Source organism: Leucopleurus acutus (genome assembly GCF_964270905.1).
Source record: "Leucopleurus acutus genome assembly, chromosome: 2".
NCBI classification, from domain to species: domain Eukaryota; kingdom Metazoa; phylum Chordata; class Mammalia; order Artiodactyla; family Delphinidae; genus Leucopleurus; species Leucopleurus acutus.
In genome coordinates, this window is record NC_139143.1 from 158347525 (window position 1) to 158371638 (window position 24114).

The following is a 24114-nucleotide window of genomic DNA, read 5'->3' on the forward strand; positions in this document are numbered from 1 at the left end:
CACTTTTCCTACCTCCTACTGGCATGCAGTAGGTGTTTAATTTGTGTTTAATCAATGAGTAAATACACAGGAGCAAAAACCATGGTGAGTTCCAGGGGATAAATGTACGCTGTTTATAGACTGGGGCTTCTGCTGAATCTGGAGGACTCTCAGACTTTGCTCCCAGTCAACTGCCCTCTGCCCAGTGGCCTCCACTGATGGCCTCACCCAAGTCCTGCAGTTCCCGGCTCTGTTTTTCCAGGAGGTCTTCCATGCGTTCACGATGGAGTGCATCCTGCTTTTCTTTTTCTGCTCTTAAAACCTAAGACACAGAGTAAAATGCTCTCATTTCTACACATCTGCTGAAAGTACCACCATGAGAAGCACCAATTGTACAAGTGAGAGCCTCCTTCACTCACACACATTTCCCAAACCCTTACTTTGCACCAAGCACTGTTCTACAAGCAACATGCAAGCTATCACTTTTATTTGCATTATATTCTGCTGTGAAAACTCTATACTATCTCTATTTAGATCCTTCTACGAAATGAATCTTGTCAATGATGAGTTCAGTTTTGGACATGCACCAAATGGATTTCTGGGTGGAAAAGGTAAGGACTGATTTGAATTCTCTGCTGTCAGCACATTGCTCTCAAGGAAATCCTTGGCTATGTTAATGTATCAGCTTCTAAGAAAGTGTTTTCTTTAATGGAGCAGGAAAGCTCTTTGCAGGAAGGGGAGGTATCTAACTTTGTGCTCAGATTACAGAAGGCACCAATGTTTGTCGATTAAATGAATGAAATAATAAAATTAACTGCCAGGGTGTTTTTAGACCCATGGAGATAACATAAAAGAACAAATATCACCTGAGCAAAAAACTGGCTGTTCTGGTGAAGGGCCAGGCAGATTTGTACAGAACAGAGAAATCATTCTGGGAGAGTCCTGGACCATCTTTAACTACAGGAAGGCCATTTAGACTATATATTTTTTAAATTAATAATTAATTATTTTATTTTTTGTCTGCGTTGGGTCTTCGTTGCTGCGCATGGGCTTTCTCTAGTTGCAACGAGCGGGGGTTACTCTTTGTGGTGCGCGGGCTTCTCATTGTGGTGGCTTCTCTTTGTTGCAGAGCACAGGCTTTAGGCACACAGGCTTCAGTAGTTGTGGCATGCGGGCTCCGTAGCTGTGGCCTGCGGGCTCTAGAGCGCAGGCTCAGCAGTTGTGGTGCACAGGCTTAGTTGCTCCGAGGCATGTGGGATCTTCCCGGACCAGGGCTCAAACCCGTGTCCCCTGCATTGGCAGGCGGATTCTCAACCACTGCGCCACCAGGGAAGCCAATTTAGACTAATTTTATTTAACCTACTGACAATTCTGAGGTCAATATCCTGCTAGCTCTTCTCTTTCCATACTTTATTTTTCTTGTTACTTTTCATTTTGCTTTTAAATAAGTTTCTCTTGACCACAAAGGTAATATATTCTCATGGTGGAGAATTTGGAAATTATAGAACAGCATAAAGAACAAAATTTAAACTAGCCACAATTCCAGCTTCCAGAGATAATCACACTGCTAGCTATTCTCTTAAAAATCGTTCTATGTGTATTTATTTTACATCATTAATAGCATTCACTATAGAGAGTTCTATATTCTGCTTTTTTTCCCACTTAGCACTTTGTTGTAAGCATTTCTGATGTTATCAACTATGCTTTAAAATCGCACATTATCATATGTCTTATTGTTTGAGTGTGTGCCAGTTGTCTTGAGTGAGCAGGAAATTTCTTGTTATTCGCCGTTGTTGGTTCAACAGACCTGGTTTTTCATTTCCAAGGACTCCATTTCCTGGAGGAACTTGTCTGTTAGTTCCTTAACCTTCTCAGAATAGTTCATATCCTTTAGTCGAAGTTGATACTCATTCTCCATTCTTAACTCTTCCACACGAGTCTTCAGCTCCAACATAACCTGAACCTTTGGGAGAAGGACACAGAATCAACAACAATCACAGTGCGGGTGAATCAGACTATTTAAACCCGTGGCCTTGAGCTCTCTGAGACCTACAGCTCTGCTCGGGCTCCAACGCATGTGTCATCTTTCTGCACAAGGCACACAGACCAGACACTAGGAGAAATACGAGCTTCTTCCTCTACCCTCAAAACGTGTCATCAGTGAGCTCCACTGTGCAACAGGCAGCATGCTAATAACTCACATCTCCTTCGGCTATGCTTAGATGTCACCTCAGTGAGGTCTACACAGACCACGTGACTTAATCCTGCTTCCTTCCCCTTCCCATTCCCGGCACCTCTGACTCCCCCCACTCCCTTACTCTGCTCTACTTTTTTATTATTCCCTTAAATCTTGGCACTTTTAAATGTTACTTATTATTTTAGGGTCTTTTGTTTTCATCCCCCACTAGAATTTAATCTCCAAGAAGGCTGAGATCTTTGTTGGTTTTGTATGCTGATGTACCCCAAGTACCTAGAACGGTGCCGGACACAGAGTAGGCACTCGAAAAATATTTGTTGAATCATGATTCCCGATCCCATGGAACTTACAGTCTACTGAGACAGCCAAGGAGACATAACATTACCAATTGTGATAAGTGCCCAAAGCCAGGGAGTGTGCACGCAGGCTAGGGTAGAGAAGGACTGAAGGCGGATGCATTGGTTGGGGGGTCTGCATAGCTCAGGTGGGGGACGGTAAGGGCCTGACCAGAGATGGGGAGCAGAGCAGAAGGGAAAGATTCCAGAGAGAGAGATTTTAGGGAACGTGGTGCCTGATGGGTTGTGGGGTGAAGTGAGAGGACTGTGGATGGAGACCGTCTCCCCGGCCCAGACCATTCCCTGAGGGTTGCATTGGCCTGTCTTGCTTCACTGCTTTATCCTGGGAGCCGAGTACAGGACCGGCACTAAACAAATATGTATCAGATGAATACATGGCCCTGGGAGCCCGCCGCGGACGAGTGGGACACATTTTGGTGGGAATGACCTGGTTCTGACAGGTTGCATTGGAGGCACCTGCTCATTGCCCTTCTCCATCCTTCTCCACATTGCTGCTACAGAGCAGTCTCTTCAGACAAAAATCTACTGAGTCATCCCCTAACTTAGATCATCAGTGGGGCCTTAGGAAGCATTTCCAAAGTCTAAAACATGGTGTAAAAGGCCCCTCACTATCTCTCTGTTTCACCTCCAACGCTTCTCTCCGGCACCCCCTCTACTCTCCAGCCCCACCAGCTAGGAGCATCCTCCCCAGAGCATCCCCCCTCGTCCGTTTGCACGCACTCATTCCTCGGGGTGGAAGGTCCTTTGCAACTTGTTCTGGAGGCTCCATTCAAGGCTCACTTCCCCTGGCACAAGCTGGCCTGGGTCAGGGTCCCTTCCCTGTGTTCCCACAGCACAGTTCCTTCATAACACTCATTACACACTTGGTTCCCTTTTAAAATTTTACCTATACTTCTTCCCATGATATAAGCTCCAGGACCATCTATGTCTTTCATTTCTGTAATCCCAGACCTAGTACAGTGTCTGGTACATAGCACATCTTTCTGCAAATACTAGTTAGGTGCATGAATAAATGAATGACTGAATGAGTGGGTAAATCACGATAGTTACATAGAATGTCATAGAATGTAAAGAAAAAGAGAGAGCTGGGAATTCTGGGCAATGTGGCTTTTAAGGCCAGTTGAAGGAAGAGCCAGGAAGGGAGCTGGGGAGGAACAGTCCGAGAGGCACACAGGCAATGATGCGGTGTGGTCTCCTGGAGCCCGAGAGAGAAGGGAATTTCAAGAAGTGAGCAGAACATACACTAGTCACTTCCAGCTTGGCAGTCGTGCTGTCAGGCCTAGCTGGAGGCTGGGGGCTGAGGTCAGGAGTCAGCCCAGACACCTCAGGCTTTTGGTGCAGCCTGGTATCTCCTACTTGGTGTCTTCCCCTCCCCTCTGAGAAGAAGAGAGAAAATAGAGAAGAAGGAAGAGGAGGAGACACATTTGCCTGCAGGAGGTCAGACTCTTAACTCTCACAGCCTCTTCCTCAGCCTTTCCTCCCACTTCCCTTTCCTGCAGAAAGTTCCAGGGAGCTCTAGGAGGGCTCTCCAGCCATCGCCAGGGGCCTAACATCCTGTTCTGGGGCCATTGTGGTCCTGTTGGTTTCGCTTGTCTCTGTCCCTCACTTGGAGTTTTTTTTTTTTGTGGTACGCGGGCCTCTCACTGTTGTGGCCTCTCCCGTTGCGGAGCACAGGCTCCAGACGCACAGGCTCAGCAGCCATGGCTCACGGGCCCAGCCGCTACGCGGCATGTGGGATCTTCCCGGACTGGGGCACAAACCCGTGTCCCCTGCATCGGCAGGCGGACCCTCAACCACTGCGCCACCAGGGAAACCCCTCTGTCCCTCACTTGACTGTGAGTTTCCTGATCACAGGGCCCATCCTGTCTTCTCCCACATGCATCCACAGTGACCAGCAAACAGTAGGTACTCAATGAATGCACTTTAAACTCTGGATGAACAGCAGTGAGCTCGCAGCTGTGCACCCTCTGTGAGCCCCGTGAGGTTACCACCCAGTCGGTTTCTCCCTCGGGGAGCGCAGCACTCAGAGCGCTCAAGACACATCTTAACGGACTGTTAGCTGCATCAACAGGAGGGAAGGTGCTCTGAGGTCACGATTAGGAGAGCGCGCTCCAGATGAAGTCTGGATTGGAACTCTGGGCCTACTCCTAATTAGCTCAGTGACTTTGGACACATCACCCAACCTCTCCAAAACCATTTTTTGAAACGTGGGGAAAACAACAGTATCTTCTCCATAGAGATATTGGGAGATTTAAATGAGAAAATACTTATAGAGTAATTATCACAGTGTCTGCTTCACGGCTAACCTAAAAAAAGCTGGTGATTGGTTATTATTACTGTTATTGTTTTATTATTGAGAGGAGTGGGTTTCAGGACTGTTTTATAAATATCTTTGTTTTCTTTTTAAAGAAGTTTCCAGATACCAGCAGTTATTAAGTTTCACAGATACAACTGGAATATACAAGTTTGTCACTTTAATTTTGTAAATATTTATCGGAAATATTTATGTAAATATTTATTTACGCCTTGCGCGAGCTGGAAACTGCTGGTCATACAAGCAAATTATATGTCGTGGTTCCTGCCCTCAAAGAGTAGGAGAGGAAAGATAGGTCACAGGCTAGAAGTAGAGCTCAGCGTAAGTCAAGACGATCACGTGGCAGAAGGACAGGTGGGGTGGGGAGGACACAGAATGCAGCGGTGGTGGTGTGGGCGAGCATGTACAGGGAGCTGTGGGGGTCTGTGCTGGGCAGAGGGGAAGCTGGGCTAGAGAAGGGCTCTATGCCGGTCCCAGGACTTTGGATGCAGCCTGGTACGGAATTTCCATGTCCCTCTTCACTAGATCCAATTCTTACCTTCTCTTCCATGTCCGTCTTGGTAACCAGTACCTCTTCAGCAAAGCCCACCTCCCTCTGTCGCCTGATTCCCGGACCATCCTTATCAAAGACCTTCCAGGTGAACAGGCAGCCATCCTCGGCGACGCTCAGCAGGAACTGGTCATCAAAGGTGAGCGACATCTGAGGAGACAGAGCATGGACAGGAGGCTTTCACAGGCCGTGGAGAGCAGGACTGAGCCAGCTGTTGTGCAAGCCCTCCCTCCATGCCAGCCTGGGTACAGCCTCCTGGGGAGGAAGACTCTATCTTAGAAAAGACATGAGACAAGAATCCTCACGGGCTTCTGGGAATGAATAAAAGAATAAGACTATGTGTATGTTCTCTGTGGATTTGGAATCTTTAGAGTCAATTATTATGTACACTATATAAGAACTCTCAAAACTTAGCAGTAAAAAACCCCGATAATCCAACTAGAAAGTGGGCAGAAGACACAGAGACATTTCACTGGAGAAGTTATACAAATGGCAAATAAGCACATGAAAAGATGTTCAACATTACTAGCCATTAGGGAAATGTGAATTAAGACTATGATGAGATGTCACTATACACCTATTAGAACAGCTAAAATAAAAAATAGTGATAATACCAAATGCTGGCAATGATGCAGAGAAACTGGATCTCTCATGCATTGCTGGTAGGAATGGAAAACAGCTTGGTAGTTTCTTAAAAAACTAAATAAACACACTTGTAATATATGATCCAGCAACAGTATTCCTGGGCATTTACCCCAGAGAAATGAAAACGTGTCAACATAAAAGCCAGTACATAATTGTTCATAGCAGTTTTATTTGTAATAGTCCAAAACTGGGGAAAAAAAAATCAAATATCCCACAAGAGGTAGATGGTTAAACAAATCACGGTACATCCTTACCATGGAATTCTACTCAGCAAAAATGGAATAAAGTATTGATACATGAAATAACTTGCATGGAGCTCAGGGTATTATGCTGAGTGAAAAAAGCTCCTCTCGGGGCTTCCCTGGTGGCGCAGTGGTTGAGAGTCCACCTGCCGATGCAGGGGACACGGGTTCGTGCCCCAGTCCGGGAAGATCCCACATGCTGTGGAGCGGCTGGGCCTGTGAGCCATGGCCGCTGGGCCTGTGCGTCCGGTGCCTGTGCTCCGCAACGGGAGAGGCCACAACAGTGAGAGGCCCGCGTACCGCTAAAAAAAAAAAAAAAAAAAAGCTCCTCTCAAATGGTCACATACTGTATGATTATTTATATAAAATTCTCAAGATGTCAAAATTATAGAAATGGAAAGCAAATTAGTGGTTGCTGAGGACTAGGTATGGTGTTGGGTGACTATGAAGGGTAGCACGAGGAAGCTGCTGTGGCGCAGGAATAGTTCTGTGTCTTGCGTGCAGTGGTGGTTACACACATTTATGCATCTATGTGAAAAAATGATACAGAACCCCACATATAATGTACCAGTGTCAGTTTTCTGGTCTGACACTGTACAGTAGTTACATTAGATGTAACTATTGGGGGAAATTGGGTGAAGGGCACACAGGACCTTGATGCTGTCTTACAGATTTCCTACGAATCTATAATTACTTCAAAATAAAAAGTGAAAAGTAAAGAATCAACTATGGAAACTGTCCTCTCACAATCACTAATACGTGTCAAGAACCTTAAAAATGGCAATGCTCTTTCCCTCAGGATTCGCTCTCTGCCTAGGCATTTAGCCTTAGAAAATAATCAGAGATGCTCAGAGAAATCTATAGGCTAGGATATTCATAAGTTCATGATAATTTAAATGCCCAGTTGTAAGAGAAGAGTTAAATAAGTTACGTTCCATCATTGTGACAGGATATTTGAATAGCTACTAAAATCATGCTTTTGAGGAATATTTAATCATACAAAAAACGCTCACAAGAGCATAAATTTAAAAAAAGCAGCCTACAAGAGCATACGTACAGTATGGTCTTAATTTATTTAAAGCATATGCACAAAATAGTAGAAGAAAATGCATCACTATATTAATGATAATGCTATTATGAGGATTTTTATTCCTAAAATAAACATGTATTGCTTTTATAATCAGAAAAGTAAACATCTTATCCACAAAACTTAGTAGCTCTGAAGCAAAAGGGGGGAATATGTGATAGTAATTTACTTTGGACCCAAGATTCATGCTCAGTATAGGAATGTTCCAGTTTATAATGAAAAAGCCTTTCCTAGTAAAGATGGTGTCTGCAGGCAAGCTGGTATAGAGTTTGGGACATAATTCAAAACCTCAGGTGTTGGTACTGTTCAGTTGGGGATAAGAGAGGCGAGGAGGGAGAGAAAACATATTTTCCCAGTGCCTGTTCTTCAGGAGCCCATGTGTACATAGACACTGCTTTTTTACAAGGGGGAATGGAAGGACAATTTACAAATGTGTGCTCATGCTATGACCCCCAGGGACCGGTGGGGGCTCATCTCCTGGGCCATGACTCCTTTTAGTCCAGAGTGACTCTGTGGAGGGCGAGGAGACCTGTGAGCCTTTAGTAGCCAACACTCGGCAGCTGGGACATGAGGGCACTGGCTGTGGTCAGGGCGCCTATAACATCTCTCGAATGGCCCATAATTATGCGAAATATTATGATGAACAATCTTGTACCTCAATCTTTAGGTGCATCTCTGATTACCTCCTAGAACAAATTCCTGGGAGTAGTTTAAACAAAGAGTATTAAGAGCCAATAAATGTTTATTGAACATTTGGCTGGAGGAATAAATAAAGGGAGAGAAAAGATGCTGGGAGATTGAAGGGATAAAGGTGGTATGTGGAGGGCAGGACCAGGTGGATCTATTGAGAGCTGGATCTGGGACTGGGCCCTAGGGGAGACGGTTGCCCTCACCTTGGTGATAGGACCGCAATGGGCCTGGTACTCGTTGAATTGTTTCTGCAGAGGCAGCGGGTACTTCATTGCACGAATGGTTCCCACCGAGGTGCCCACAAACAACATGTGCCCGGAATGGGAGGTGACGACGGCTGTGTAGGTTACGCCAAACGCTGACATCTCTCGAAGGACCTGGAACACAGCCAGCTCTGTTCAGGGTGAGGGGCTGAGCCGTGTACCCACTGTCCCCACGTCATTCTCCCCCTTGTTTCTAATAGCAACATTAGGGCAAGTTCTGGATTTTAAAATGTGTTTTTTCCATTTGTTTTAGCATCTGGCATACCGTCCAGCACATAAGGGGCACAAACTAAATACTTCTTGGCTGCGTGACCGATGAGTAAGCAGCTCACGGAGTTAGGAATCATACTAAAAAAGGGAAACCTTCATAAAGCATGTGCCAAGCAGTGTTCTATGGCCTTTACAGGTTGTAACTCATCCAATCCTCACAAAAACAGTCACAGAGATACTAGGGAAGTTGCCTCAACTCAACCACCTCTTAGGTAGCAGTCAGGCTCCCAGGACTATGCTCTTGACTGCTATTCTAACCATGTATCTCAAACTAAGAATGGGATGTGGATCATCAATTTATTTAGCAAACATTTATTAATGTCCATTATATACACAAAAAACTATTCTATCAGGGAATTCATTCATTACTTTGCTCTTTAATTCACTCATCAACCCACCCACCCATCTAGCCACCAAATGTTTACTGAATGTGTGCTGTGGGCCATGCACTGTGCTAGCTAGTAGGGATACCAAGAGGTGTGAACCATGGCCCTGCCCTAAAGGAGCTTTGTCCTGGTGCAGCACTGTGGAAGCCACCACAGAGTCAGGACCAAGCTACTTGGGGGCACACTGGAGAGACACCCTACTCTCAGCTGGGCTTGTGGAGAAGGACACAGCCACAGTTGCAGGAAGTGTCTTTGCTGAGCTCTTCTCTCCTCCCTCAACTATTTGGAGCCAACGTGCTAATTCTAAAATTTCAGAGTAGTTTGGGGATTTCCAAACAAATATGGTAGCAAGCTTAGGTGATAGCAATAACTAGAGTTCTGTTTTTACCCCACGAAAGCATGTGCAGATCAAGGGTTAGAGCACAGTTTAGAGATGCTGCTGACTTCCAGCCCTGGAGGGTAGGAGAGAAGTTACAGACAGCAAGCAAAGTAGAAATGGAAAAGGGCCTCACAATTTAACCCAGTCAGTTGGACGCTGGGCAGGAAATTCCAGGAGTAACAATTACTGAGCTAACCCTATAGGAATGAGGAGCCAGGTGTTATCCCATGAAGAAGGGACGCTGTTCTCACAGGCCCCCTTTCCATCCCTTTCTGCTGTAAACACAGGAGGCTATCTTCTGCAAATCAGGGCAGCAGCCCAGAGGAGGGACAGGGGCAGACTTACTGAAGAATCTGCTATCTCCTTGAGAGTCTGGTCTGATCCAACAGCAAAGATGATTTTGCCATCAGGGGAGATGGCAACACAGTTGTAACTGCAGGACTTGAGCACACATTCTGTCTCTCTCTTTCCTGTGGACAGATTCCATTCATATACAGCACCATCTGTGCCACAAGAAATCAGTTTGCTATCATCTGTATTCCATGCAACTGAACGAATCTATGGGGGATGAAGACATACCCAATTAGGAGTGTACACACACACACACACACACACACACACACACACACACGCCTTTCACGGAAAGGAGGATAACTTTTTAAAAAAGTTTTTTAATTATTATTTTTAACATCTTTATTGGAGTATAATTGCTTTACAATGGTATGTTAGTTTCTGCTGTATAACAAAGTGAATCAGTTATACATATACATATGTTCCCATATCTCTTCCCTCTTGCGTCTCCCTCCCTCCCACCCTCCCTATCCCACCTCTCCAGGCGGTCACAAAGCACCGAGCTGATCTCCCTGTGCTATGCAGCTGCTTCCCACTAGCTATCTACCTTACGTTTGGTAGTGTATATATGTCCATGCCTCTCTCTCGCTTTGTCACAGCTTACCCTTCCCCCTCCCCATATCCTCAAGTCCATTCTCTAGTAGGTCTGTGTCTTTATTCCTGTCTTACCGCTAGGTTCTTCATGACTTTTTTTTTTCTTAAATTCCATATATATGTGCTAGCATACGGTATTTATCTTTCTCTTTCTGACTTACTTCACTCTGTATGACAGACTCTAGGTCTATCCACCTCATTACAAATAGCTCAATTTCATTTCTTTTTATGGCTGAGTAATATTCCATTGTATATATGTGCCACATCTTCTTTATCCATTCATCCGATGATGAACACTTAGGTTGTTTCCATCTCCGGGCTATTGTAAATAGAGCTACAATGAACATTTTGGTACATGACTCTTTTAGAATTATGGTTTTCTCAGGGTATATGCCCAGTAGTGGGATTGCTGGGTCATATGGTAGTTCTATTTGTAGTTTTTTAAGGAACCTCCATACTGTTCTCCACAGTGGCTGTATCAATTTACATTCCCACCAGCAGTGCAAGAGTGTTCCCTTTTCTCCATACCCTCTCCAGCATTTACTGTTTCTAGATGTTTTGATGATGGCCATTCTGACTGGTGTGAGATAATATCTCATTGTAGTTTTGATTTGCATTTCTCTAATGATTAATGATGTTGAGCATCCTTTCATGTGTTTGTTGGCAATCTGTATATCTTCTTTGGAGAAATGTCTGTTTAGGTCTTCTGCCCATTTTTGGATTGGGTTGTTTGCTTTGTTATTGAGCTGCATGAGCTGCTTATAAATTTTGGAGATTAATCCTTTGTCAGTTGCTTCATCTGTAAATATTTTCTCCCATTCTGAGGGTTGTCTTTTGGTCTTGTTTATGGTTTCCTTTGCTGTGCAAAAGCTTTGAAGTTTCATTAGGTCCCATTTGTTTATTTTTGTTTTTATTTCCATTTCCCTAGGAGGTGGGTCAAAAAGGATCTTGCTGTGATTTATGTCATAGAGTGTTCTGCCTATGTTTTCCTCTAAGAGTTTGATAGTTTCTGGCCTTACATTTAGGTCTTTAATCCATTTTGAGCTTATTTTTGTGTATGGTGTTAGGGAGTGTTCTAATCTCATTCTTTTACATGTACCTGTCCAGTTTTCCCAGCACCACTTATTGAAGAGGCTGTCCTTTCTCCACTGTATATTCCTGCCTCCTTTATCAAAGATAAGGTGACCATATGTGTGTGGGTTTATCTCTGGGCTTTCTATCCTGTTCCACTGATCTATCTTTCTGTTTTTCTGCCAGTACCAGTACTGTCTTGATTACTATAGCTTTGTAGTATGTCTGAAGGAGGATAACTTCTTACGTGTTCCACTAGACTGAGGCAGAATGTCCTTTCCTGGTACATGCCCTTCAGTAAACACTAATCATAGCTTTGTGGGAAAGTTAACATTCTATTTTCTCATATGCTTGCAAAATACTGAAGATGAAACATTCCCATTTCCATTTCACTTTATGAGTGTAAAGATGGAATCATAATAGCTCCTCTAACGCTACAATCAATCATTGCTATGTCTTACAAAACCTTTTTATTTTGAAATAATTATCGATTCACAGGGAGTTGCACAAATCGCACAGAGAGAGGGTTCTTCCAGATGGCAGAGTAAGTACCTCAGCTGACCTACCCCCTACACAATAAGGTAACTGTTAAAAACGATAAAAACAGTTATTTAAAGTCTTTGGAAATTGTCCTAAGGGCATGCAGCAAATGTAGAAACATTCGTTCAGGAAAATCTCCTCAATCTCAGTAGGAACAGAGACTGTGGCATATGAGCCATAATCGGCTCCTTTACCCTCTTCAGCTTCAAACACTTTATTCCTGTGTACTCTGGGCAGGTGTGGCTCCCTTTCCCCCTGGATCTCAGTCTTTGGCTATGGTTTCACCCTGGGAAACCTGCTGGTGTTTCTTATCCCCACCTAGAAGCTCTATTCCAGGCAGGCGTGGCCAAGAAGACCTCATCTTCCTTCCCCCAGCCAATTCCCACCTGTTGGTGGAAGCCCTACTCCAAGTGCAGAAGCACGAGAGTACCGGTGCCCCGACTGCCCTGCCCCAGCTAACTCATAGGGTGAGGGTTCCGCACCATGAGGGGGGAGCTGAAAAGATGAGGGATTCCACCCCCTTTCCACCTGCAAGTGCCACTCACGGAGTAGGGATGTCACTCTTGGAAAAGAAGGTCCCTACCCCTGGCTCTGGTGCAGTGGAGCAGGGGTTCTTCCCAGAGGGAAGTCAGCCATAAGACAAAGAGCCCTACAGCTCTGCCTGAGGAGACTGACTTATTTGGAACAGAGCATGGAGAATTCCATCCACGGGCATCATCTAAATCAATGGAGATCTAGGTGGAGGGCGATTAAGAGAAGGCTGGTAACTCCTTGATATAAGAAAGATGGCAGAACAACAGAATTGTAATAGAGAGGACAAGGGAAAGAGACAGTCAGGAGAGCCCTTCTGGGATCATAGACAACTCTGGGGATCGGGAAGGCTGTATGTACGTGCAAGGCTGCACCCACTCAAGAGCAATCAGAGCAGGATGTGGGGAACACTTGAAAGTATCTCCTAAGCTGCACAATGACTCATTAACACAGGGCGGAAGCATCACAGGCACAAGGGGTTTAAACACATCTGACCAAACACTAACTGAATACTAAGCTCCTGACCCAGGGGCATTTCCCAGGAAGTCAGGCTTAGAAATAAAACCATGCTTATATCTGGCAGCCTGGAAGGCTGTGTGCATGGCTAAGGCTGCACCCTCTCAGGTACAATCAGAGAGGGAATCTCCAAACTGCTAGTCTCTGGCTAAACATGGAGCAAAAGCATAAACTCAATGAACTGTGACAGCAGCCTCTAAGCCAAACACAAATCCAACAGTAAAGGGTGAAAATCTAACTGGCTAAGGGGCCTTAAGCACTATCTTAGGTCAACCCAGGGGCAAGCCCTAGGTAGCCAGGCTAAAAGATCAAAGTAGAAAAACATCCGAGCAGAGACATCCGAGGCTGCCCACTGTAGGAGAAAAAAAAGATTTCTCAGAATTAGTTCAGCCAAGTTGCTAAACAAAACAACCAAATAAAAACTTTCTAGCCTTTTCCCCTTTTCGTATTTGTAACTCCGTTCTCCAATAGAGAGAGACTGGCTCCCATGAACTCCAATGCGTTAATGGATTTTCTCAATCTCCTTATAAGTAACAAACCTGCTGACCCACTGGTTACCTCTTTGGGTGTTCCCATGACTACAGTCCTGTCAGCCACATCTCAGTCCTAGCTCTACCATGTCTCAGTCCTAGCTCTACTATGTCTCAGTCCTAGCTCTACCTCTTAAATTGCATTTTCTAATTGTTTTCTACTATCATGTAAAAATGCACTTAAATATAGTTATTTCTAACAATATTCTTAGATTCACTAATTTTAATAGTTTATCTGCAAATTCTCTGAATTTTCAACATACCCGATTATGTCTGTGGTGATAGTTTTATTTCATCCTGTCCAACCTTCATGCCTTTTATTTTGCTATGGCCTGAATGTCTGTGTCTCTCGCTACCTCCTCACCCCAAAATTCATATTTTGAAATCCTGACCCTCAAAGATGATGGTATTAGGAGCTGGGGCCTTGAGGGGGTGATTAGGTCCTCAGTGCTTCCCTCATGAGCCCTTATAAAAGAGGCTCCAGAGAGCTAGCTCGCCCCTTCCACCATGTGAGGATACAAGAAGTCTGCAGCCAGGAAAGAGGGCCCTCTCCTGACCATGCTGGCACCTTGATCTTGGACTTCCCACACTCCAAATTGTAAGGAAAATTTTCTGTTGTTTATAAGCTATCCAGTCTATGCTATTTTGTTATGGCAGCCCCGTGGACTAATGCATAGTTCAGTTCCTTGCCTTATTGCACTGGATAGGACTCAGTACAAGGCTAACAGAAGGCATCATGTTTTGTCCTCTATCTCAAAGGGAATGCTTTTATAATTTCATAATCAAGCGTGCTGTTTGCTGTAGGTTTTCTGTGTCTTTATTTTTCTCCAGGCTGCACTTTTTTTTTTTTTACTATTTATTTATTTATTTGGTTGCACTGGGTCTTAGTTGGGGCAGGTGGGCTCCTTAGTTGCAGCACGTGGGCTCTTTGGTTGCAGCAGGCAGGTTCCTTAGTTGTGGCTTGCCGGCTACTTAGTTGTGGCCTGCAGCCTCCTTAGTTGTGGCATGTGAACTCTTTGTTGTGGCATGCATGTGGGATCTAGTTCCCTGACCAGGGATCAAACCCAGGCCCCCTGCATTGGGAGCGCAGAGTATTATCCACTGCGCCACAAGGGAAGTCCCTGTAAATGTCTTATATAAGATTTTTAGGGACTTCCTTGGTGGTCCAGTGGTTGAGAATCTGCCTTTCAATGCAGGGGACATGGCTCGAGCCCTGGTCAGGGAACTAATATCCCACATGCCTCAGGGCAAAAAGCCTGCGCTCTCTAGAGCCCGCATGCCACAACTAGTGAGCCCGTGCACTGCTACTGAGCCCGTGAACTCTGGAGCCCACACGCCACAACTAGAGAGAAGCCTGCACGCCACAACAAAGAGCCCGCATGCTGCAACGAAGATCCGCGTGCCACAGCTAAAGACCCGGTGCAGCCAAATAAAATATTTTTTTAAAGTACCTAAATTTTTTTTATAATATAATAAGTTCCCCATTATTTTTAGTTTCTTTTTTAAAATCCTGAATGTATGTTAATGGTATAGATTTTTATTATATCTGGATTTATAGAGATAAGCATATGCTTTTTTATCCTTACTATGTTAATGTGGTATTCACTAATTGATTTCAAAATCTAAAATAACTTTGCATTCCTGGAATAAATCAACATGGTCATGCTGTATTATCCTTTTAATATATTGCTTGATTGGTTTGATAATAATTTATGTAGGACTTTTCATGTTCATACAAAAGACTGGCTTATCGTTTTCCTTTCTTGTGATGTCTTTGACAGGTATCACAATTATGCTGACCTCCTAGAACAATGTTGGAAGTATTTGCTTTTTTTTTTTTTTAATTCTCTAGAAGAGTTTTTTCAAGATTAGTGTCATGTTTTCCTTAAAACTTGATATACTTCTCCAGTGATAGTTTTCTTTGTCAGAAGAAATTACAGATTTAATTTTTAATTTAAATTTAAATTGCAGATTCAATTTTTCTAGGAATTTGTCAGTTCGTCTATGTATTCACTTGCATAAAGTTGTTCATAATATCTTCTTATGATCTTTTTTAATGTCTATAGGACCTGTACTGATATCCCCTTTTCATTCCTCACATTGGTTACTTATATCTTATCTCTATCTTCTTTTCCCCTTAATCAGCTATGCTAAAGGCTTGTTCATTTTGAGTTTTCAAAAAATCAAGTTTTGTCATGTACCACAATGTTCATTGCAGGTCTATTTACAATAGTCAGGACATGGAAGCAACCTAAGTGTCCAATGACAGATGAATGGATAAAGAAGATGTGGCACATATATACAATGGAATATTACTCAGCCATAAAAAGAAACAAAATTGAGTTAGTTGTAGTGAGGTAGATGGACCTAGAGTCTGTCATACAGAGTGAAGTAAGTCAGAAAGAGAAAAACAAATACTGTATGCTAACACATATATATGGAATCTAAAAAAAAAAAAAAAGGTTCTGAAGAACGTAGGGGCAGGACAGGCATAAAAACTCAGACATAGAGAATGGACTTGAGGACATGGGGAGGGGGAAGGGTAAGCTGGGAAGAAGTGAGAGTGGCATGGACATATATATACTACCAAATGTAAAATAGATAGCTAGTGGGAAGCAGCCGTATAGCACAGGGAGATCAGCTCAGTGCTCTCTGACCACCTAGAGGGGTGGAATAGGGAGGGTGGGAGGGGAGACGCAAAAGGGAGGGGATATGGGGATGTATGTATATGTATAGGTGATTCACTTTGTTATACAGCAGAAACTAACACACCATTGTAAAGCAATTATACTCCAATAAAGATGTTAAAAAGATAAAAATTTTTAAAAAAATCAAGTTTTGGCTTTGATGATCTTCTATTGTGTGAACGTTCTCTGTTTCATTAACTCCTGCTCTTATCCTGATGACGTCCTTTCTTTTGTTTTCTTTGAATTAATTTGCTGTTCTATTTCTAATTTATTGAGCTGGATGGTTATATCACTGATTTTCATCTTTTTCACTTTTCCCATACATGTATTTAATGTCATAAATTTCCCTGTATGCATGGCTTTAGCTGCATGCTCCATCTATATTTTCTTTTGCTTTTGTTTTTTCTTGCAGTATCACACATGTAAGCCTAACATATATCCCTGGCTGGAGACAAGTGTTATAAATTCTTGTAAAGTGATGAAACATAGCTGCTCTCCTGGGTTGGTGAGGTAGGGCCTCCTATGGGGGTGTGCATGGTCCTGGAAAGAGCATCACATTCACCTGGTGTGCTTTCCTCCGCATCTCCGCAGTCACACTGTTGGAGCTGAGGAAACGCAACAACTCTCAATATTGCTTGTGCTTAACAGCACTTTTGCTTGTGACCTGTTAATTGCTAAACTCAGTGGTCACTTTTTAGTATTCACATCCCACTCTCTGACATTTAATACCACTGACTACTTTATCCTTTTGGAAACCAGTTCCCTGGCTTCTTTGATACAATTCCTCGATTCCAGGTTCTCTTTGTACTTCATTTGCAGTCTCTCTCTTCTTTACCAGTCCCTTGGTCACTCATCTCCTGCCCAAGATCTCAGATTCCGCATGAGCCCTTGGTGATCTAATCTATGCCTCTGACTTCTACTGACTACCACCTAATCCCCTGAATTGGAATTTTTAGCCTTGACTTCTTTCTGACCTCTGCACTCATATATCACACTCCTGGACACATCAAACATAATGTGTCCAAAATGGAGCTTAATATCTTTTTTCTCTCTGTCCCTACTACTAAAGCCATGGTTTAGTTCCTAGCTCCTTTTTCACCCTCATTTCCTAGCTGATCTCCTTCACTCCAACTTCCCTCCCCTCTAATCCATCCTCAGTACTGTTTGGAGAATTATCTTTCTGATACCATTACTTCCTTTCTTAAATCCTTCCAATTGTTTCTCATCATCTACAGACTAATGTTCAATTCCCTGGCATGGCATACACACTCCATGGTGCAGCAGACTTCTCCAGCTCCTCCTATCGCTCCTTAAATGTGTCCTATAAACCACAAACCACCATCCTATTCCATACTCCCATTCCTGCATCTGCAACACATCCTGCTGCTTAGAATGCTTTTCTTTTCCCATTGCTTGTTCTCTCCAAATTCATCTGCTGACTTCTTACCCTTTCAATCTTTAGTCTCTCCCTTTTCTGCATGCTCCATATCTACTTTATCTTTAGGAACTACTGGTTTTCCTTCCTAAATATCTTTTGAATCCATCCACTTCTTCCTATTGGTACCACCTCCATCCTGGTCTAAAATACTAATCATTTATCATGTAGATAACAATCTCCTTACCATTTCCACTCTCGTCCTTTTCAATACAATCTTCATTCTGCAGCCAAAGTAATGTTTTAAAATGCAAATATGGTCATATCATTTCTTGTCCTAAAACTCTTCAATGATTTCATGGAACAGGAAGGATAAAGTATAAAATCCTTAAAAGGCCTACAAGGTTCCATGAACAAGGTTCCATGAACTTGGGTCGCTGCTAACCTCACCAATCTCAGTTTCATTCCTGATACCTATGCTTCAGTCTCACAGATGGTTCCTCCTATACCCTTAGAAATCTCCCATCTCAGGGTCTTTGTTTATTTATTTATTTTTGGCTGCTTTGAGTCTTTGTTGCTGAACATTGGCTTTTCTCTGGCTGCAGTGAGAGGAGGCTACTCTTGGTTGCGGTGCGTGGGCTTCTCATTGTGGTGGCTTCTCTTGTTGCGGAGCATGGGCTCTAGGCACACAGGCTCAGTAGTTGTGGTGTGCGGGCTTCAGTAGTTGTGGCACGTGGGCTCAGTAGTTGTGGCTCACGGCCTCTAGAGCACAGGCTCAGTAGCTGTGGCACATGGGCTTAGTTGCACTGCGGCATTTGGGATCTTCCTGGACCAGGGCTTGAACCTGTGCCCCCTGCATTGGCAGGCGGATTCTTAACACTGTGCCACCAGGGAAGCCCAGGGTCTTTGGATCTCTATCTGCAATGATTTTCCCCACCAGCTCTGTCTGATTAATTCCGAGCCACTCCTTAGGACCAAGCCTTCGTGAACATCCCAATTTCCCTCATGATGCCCACTCCTCACCACTTCCTCTCATAACAACCCATATTTTTCTTTCACTGAGTTTACTACAGTTAGTACTTAAATCTGTCTGTGCATTTGTTTTATTGTCATTTCCCCCAACTAGACAGGGACCTTCGAGGGAAAGGAATCACTTCTCTTTTGTTCACTTATACCCCATTGGCTAGCATGATGCTTGGCTCTGAGTCCTTGTTTCCTTGGACACTGTCCACTCACTTACCTTCCCTGTGTGTCCTTTCAGATTTGAGATGTTCTCCAGGCTGGTGGCGGAAAAAATGTGAATCACATTCCCATTGACTGCAGCAAACAGGTGACCTCCATTGCTAAAGCAACACTACCAGGAAATACAGGAAGAGAGCAAGAATGAAAGACAGTAGTCTATCTGAAGGTTACAGTTGAGTTCAGGGTGAAACCATACGTAGGATTGGGAATCAGGGGAAGGTGCAAATAGGACTGAGAAGTGCTGACATCTTCACTTTCACTATTCCTGTAGCTCATATTGGCCAAGATGCTGACCCTACGATGTGCACGAATCATGAAGGTGCTTGGGTCAGAGAATAGAACACTCATTTTGTCTGCAGAAGAAGTTTCAGAACAGGGGAGCAATTCCTCAAATCACTGTCTTGATTCCACAAGTCATCTCAGGGGGAAATCTGATGGGCTATTGTCTCTCCCTGTTGCTCATTTTCCCTGGCGCCTCCCAATCGCCAAACTCGCCTTCCCAGCTGTGACTCCGATTCTGTGATAACTTTCTTTTTAATGCTTTTAAAACATATATTACTCCACAGCCACAGAGTGGACTGATCACAGGTGAGATCTCACATGGTTTGGTTCAGTGATATATTTTGGTGGGCATAAAAGAAAGAGGATAGAACCAACATACTCAATAAGTTTGGTGGGAGAAATGGATTTCTTTTTAAGCCACCAGAATTCTCTAAGACAGTCTTTGGTCCTACCTCCCCAGTTGTGCTAGTTCTTGATATTTCAACTCTGGCTTTCTAAGAAACTGGACCTTTATCTCCAGCAGTTCTTACCTCTTTGCACCCTCTGACAGAGTATTCTTTGAAAGAACGTATATCATCAATGAGTAGATTCATAAGGCGTAGTTTGTCAGCAAACCCTACTACAATGTAGTGTCCAGATGGGTGAAGGCTGATTGTATAAGCTTCTTCTTGGTATTCCTTAAATAGTTCCTGGGTGCTGTGAAAAAGATAAATTATTGAATATAAGTCTAGCCCACTGAGTCCCTCAAGTCCTCCATTGTATCTGGTACATATTTTTATCCTAGCGTTTGAGATACTTTATTACTTGCAATTATTGGTGCCTCTTTTTCTAGATTTTGGTTACTTGAGGGTAGTGTCCAGCAATGAGTATGGCAAGTAAAGGGACTGAATATGGCATTGTCTAGACATGTTGAAGGCACAGCTCCATTTAGATTTCTAAATCAGAAGTATTGCACAATTTTTTTTCCAGCAGCCCCAGCAGCTATATACAAGAGCAAAGAAGTTACGTCATGGGGCCAGTCTAGGCTGGAGATTCTCAAGGAAGCTGTGCCAGGAGGATAAAATCACTGGGAGCTGAAGGTGGTTGGGGCAGTGATCTGGATTCAAAGGGCGAATCAATGGTCTGGAGAGCTCCGTGGGGCAAAAAGCAGGTCTAGTGGGGGTGAGGGGATAGGAAAGCTAGAAGGACACAGGAGGGTATGTAAGGACGGGAGATACTGGGATGTTTCTTTATGTCCCACGTGCCAAGCATGGTGTCTGGCACGTAGCAAGCACTGAATAAAGTATAAAGTGATTTTCTAGCTCATGCAAGAGTGAAAAGTAAAGAGAATAAGGTAGTATGACTGACTTGATTAAAAAAAAAACTTTTCCAACTGAAAGCTTCTAAGTAATTAAAATTTCAACCTCTAATTAAAATAATTCGCATGGAAAATTTAACAACTGAAATCGTGCATATCACAGTAGCAAAGCCTTTCACTCCTTACTTTGATTCGTAATTCCAGATGCGAACAGACCGGTCCACAGAGCAGGTGGCAATGAGGGGTTTGCGGATGCAAGTAGCTAGACCAGTGATGGATGCTGAGTGCAACGGGTACATCAGATACTCAAAGTGGGCAGGCTCCCCCTGGAGAAATCACACAGAATGAGATGGGGAAGAGGAAGGAAAAGGCTGGTAATGCACTCCAGCTCTCATCACTACTTATGGACGTTAATTAGCCCAGATGCACAGAAATCAGGCTGTGGGCAAACTGCTTTAACATTATGCATATTTTCCTATACCATTATTATTTTAAAACATCATTTTAATGGCAATAAAGTATTTTATTCTATGAATATACCAGAATTTAATTTATCTATCCTTCTACTATAGGAATATTTAAGTGGTCTCTGATTTTTGTTAGTTAGGGGTAACACTAGACTAAATATTCTTACATGTAACTCTGTGTTCCTCTCTGATTACTTCCTTAGATACTGCAGGGTAAGTGCCTGACATTAAGCTTTTGAGTCTCAAGGCATCTATTTCAAAGGACATCCATCTTGAATAAACATATTGCCAGTTGTATGACACAGCTACCAGCCAAATAATCTGCCAAAGAATTAAGCCGTCCCCACCCTTGAAGACCCCTTTTGCAGAAAGTCCTGGATAACTTAAATAACTGACTTCTTGAGTGACCCCACTTTTCTCTTCCTGTGGCCTAATTCTCACTCTCGTGGCTAAATGACCATTAAATCAATAGTGAACTCGCAAAACCCTAGACACCCCACCTTCAAACCTTAATAAATGCAGAGCCCCAGGTCCACCTCTCTCTTTAACCATGTCCTCACTGTGTGGCCCTTGGGCTTGCTCTGTACCCTCCAGGACCTGTGAGTAAGAAATCTTGTTCCTCAAAGTTCCCTGATGGTTTTTGATGAAGTACATCCTACAATCACAATAAGAACCAAAGGGCCAGTCAGGCCACAGCATTGGCCCTGGTTGGGGGAGTGTATGTGGGGCCTTTGCTAGGAGTAATACAGCCCCCAGGTAGTGCCTCCGGCATTCCTAGCTGATGGCATCACCACCAATAGGTTGGGACCCACACAACAGATGTATTTCTAGAAGTGGAATACAGGGTAAAATGGTGTGAATGATTTTCAAGATCTTAATGAGAACTCCCAAATTTGTCTGCAGAGAGACTATGTTACTCCACAAGCAGCAGCAAGGAGAGTTGGGTGAATGATTTTAAGTTAAAATTTATCCTATTGCACTGCTTGTGTAGATTCCAGGTGTCTGTCATCAGAGACATTACACCTGGGACACCTGAATGAGGAGTGATGACTGGGGAGTTTAATGAGGTGTACATGCTTTGTTCACAAGCCAAGGCAAAGGCTGAGCTGGCAATCCCCTCAAATTCAGACGCTTCCCTTCTCTACTGTGGCAGAAAGAGGTGCTGGGCTGGGGTGGGGGTAGGCACAGATTATTCCCATTCTTCTCCATCTGCTTCCCCTTCTTTCTCCAATATCTTCAATCTTGCTGTCTCTACTAGCACATTTCTACTAGCTTTTTTTTTTTTCCCCCTGAAGGATGAGCAAGAAATAATGTGGGGAAGGGGACAACATAAGAGTGCCCCAGGCAGAGGTAGGAGCATACTGAAGCCTTTTGGCAGAGGGAACATGCAGACTCATGGTAATCAGAAAGGCCTGTCCTATCAGGTGGAATGATGGGATGGGGCTGCGGAAAGCAGCCTGGGCCAGACATTGCCCAGCCCTGTGCACCCAGTTCAGTTCTTCTCAGAGCCCAGGAAGCCAATGAAGGATCGCAGCTGTGATGATGGTGGAGGTGGTGGAGGATGTGTATTTTGTGATAACCACGTCTGGGATTTGAAAAGATCACTCTGGCAGCCAAACAGAATATAATTCAGGGGCTGGAGGGCAGAGTGTACATGAAGAGACAAGCAGGAAACTGTTCTAGCCTGGGAGAGAGAGTGGAAACACTCCCCTCCACAGAAGGTCCCACTCTCTGGTCTAGTTCTCTCCTCCCCACACAGCCTTCCTTCTGAGAGGCCCTGCCCACCAGCAGGGAGAGAAGTTCTATGCAATGAGCTCAACCCTCTACACAGAGAAAGTGGACAGACTGGAGATCCAGCCATCAAATTAGTCCTTTCTGAGTCCTTGTGAATGAAGTGTCCCCAGGTGGAATGATAAAAATGTCTTAGTTTGGGGTATACAACGTAATGACTTATATATTAGCTGACAAGCTTTTAAGTACACTCAAATTCCTGTTATGTTAAAACAAAAGCAATTCTCTCTTTTCCACCATGTCTCTGCACCTCATTCTATGAGGTCAGTATTACCTGGATACCAGAAGCAGATAAAGGCATCACAAGAAAACTACAGAGCAACATCCATTTATGAACGTAATTTGGTTTTGAATTTTATTTTATTTATTTTTTTATACAGCAGGTTCTTATTAGTTATCCATTTTATACATATTAGTGTATACATGTAAATCCCAATCTCCCAATTCATCCCACCAGCACCCCCTGCTCCCCGCCACTTTCCCTCTTTGGTGTCCATATGTTTGTTCTCTACATCTGTGTCTCAATTTCTGCCCTGCAAACAGGTTCATCTGTACCATTTTTCTAGGTTCCACATATATGTGTTAATATACGATATTTTCTCTTTCTGATTTACTTCCCTCTGTATGACAGTCTCTAGATCCATCCACGTCTGTACAAATGACCCAATTTCGTTCCTTTTTATGGCTGAGTAATATTGCATTGTATATATGTCCCACATCTTCTTTATCCATTCATCTGTCGATGGGCATCTAGGTTGCTTCCATGTCCTGGCTATTGTAAATACTGCTGCAATGAACATTGGGGTGCATGTGTCTTTTTGAATTATGGTTTTCTCAGGGTATATGCCCAGTAGTGGGATTGCTGGGTCATATGGTAATTCTATTTTTAGATTTTTTTTTGTGGTATGCGGGCCTCTCACTGTTGTGGCCTCTCCCGTTGCGGAGCACAGGCTCCAGACACGCAGGCTCAGCGGCCATGGCTCACGGGCCCAGCCGCTCCGCGGCATGTGGGATCCTCCCAGACCGGGGCACAAACCCGTGTCCCCTGCATCGGCAGGCGGACTCTCAACCACTGCGCCACCAGGGAAACCCTAGTTTTAGTTTTTTAAGGAACCTCCATACTGTTCTCCGTAGTGGCTGTATCAATTTACATTCCCACCAACAATGCAAGAGGGTTCCCTGTTCTCCACATCCTCTCCAGGATTTGTTGTTTGTAGATTGTCTGATGATGCCCATTCCAACTGGTGTGAGGTGATACCTCACTGTAGTTTTGATTTGCATTTCTCTAATAATTAGTGATGTTGAGCATCTTTTCATGAGCTTCTCGGTCATCTGTATGTCTTCTTTGGAGAAATGTCTATTTAGGTCTTCTGCCCATTTTTGGATTGGGTTGTTTGTTTTTTCAATATTGAGCTGCATGAGCTGTTTATATATTTTGGACATTAATCCTTTGGCCATTGATTCGTTGGCAAATATTTTCTC

The 24114-nt window shown here is 43.7% G+C and overlaps 1 protein-coding gene across 1 annotated transcript in view; it reads right to left on the bottom strand.

Annotated features, from left to right (window-relative positions):
• Positions 1–24114, bottom strand: part of CFAP57 (cilia and flagella associated protein 57) — a gene marked incomplete at both ends in the record, with an annotated part of 76980 nt that overhangs the window by 30852 nt on the left and 22014 nt on the right. The window contains 8 exons of the mRNA XM_082834377.1: positions 208–301; positions 1787–1942; positions 5385–5546; positions 8264–8437; positions 9704–9916; positions 18794–18907; positions 19608–19773; positions 20561–20700. Coding sequence (XP_082690503.1) covers positions 208–301; positions 1787–1942; positions 5385–5546; positions 8264–8437; positions 9704–9916; positions 18794–18907; positions 19608–19773; positions 20561–20700 — 1219 coding nt within the window. The remainder of the gene's footprint in view (positions 1–207; positions 302–1786; positions 1943–5384; positions 5547–8263; positions 8438–9703; positions 9917–18793; positions 18908–19607; positions 19774–20560; positions 20701–24114) is intronic.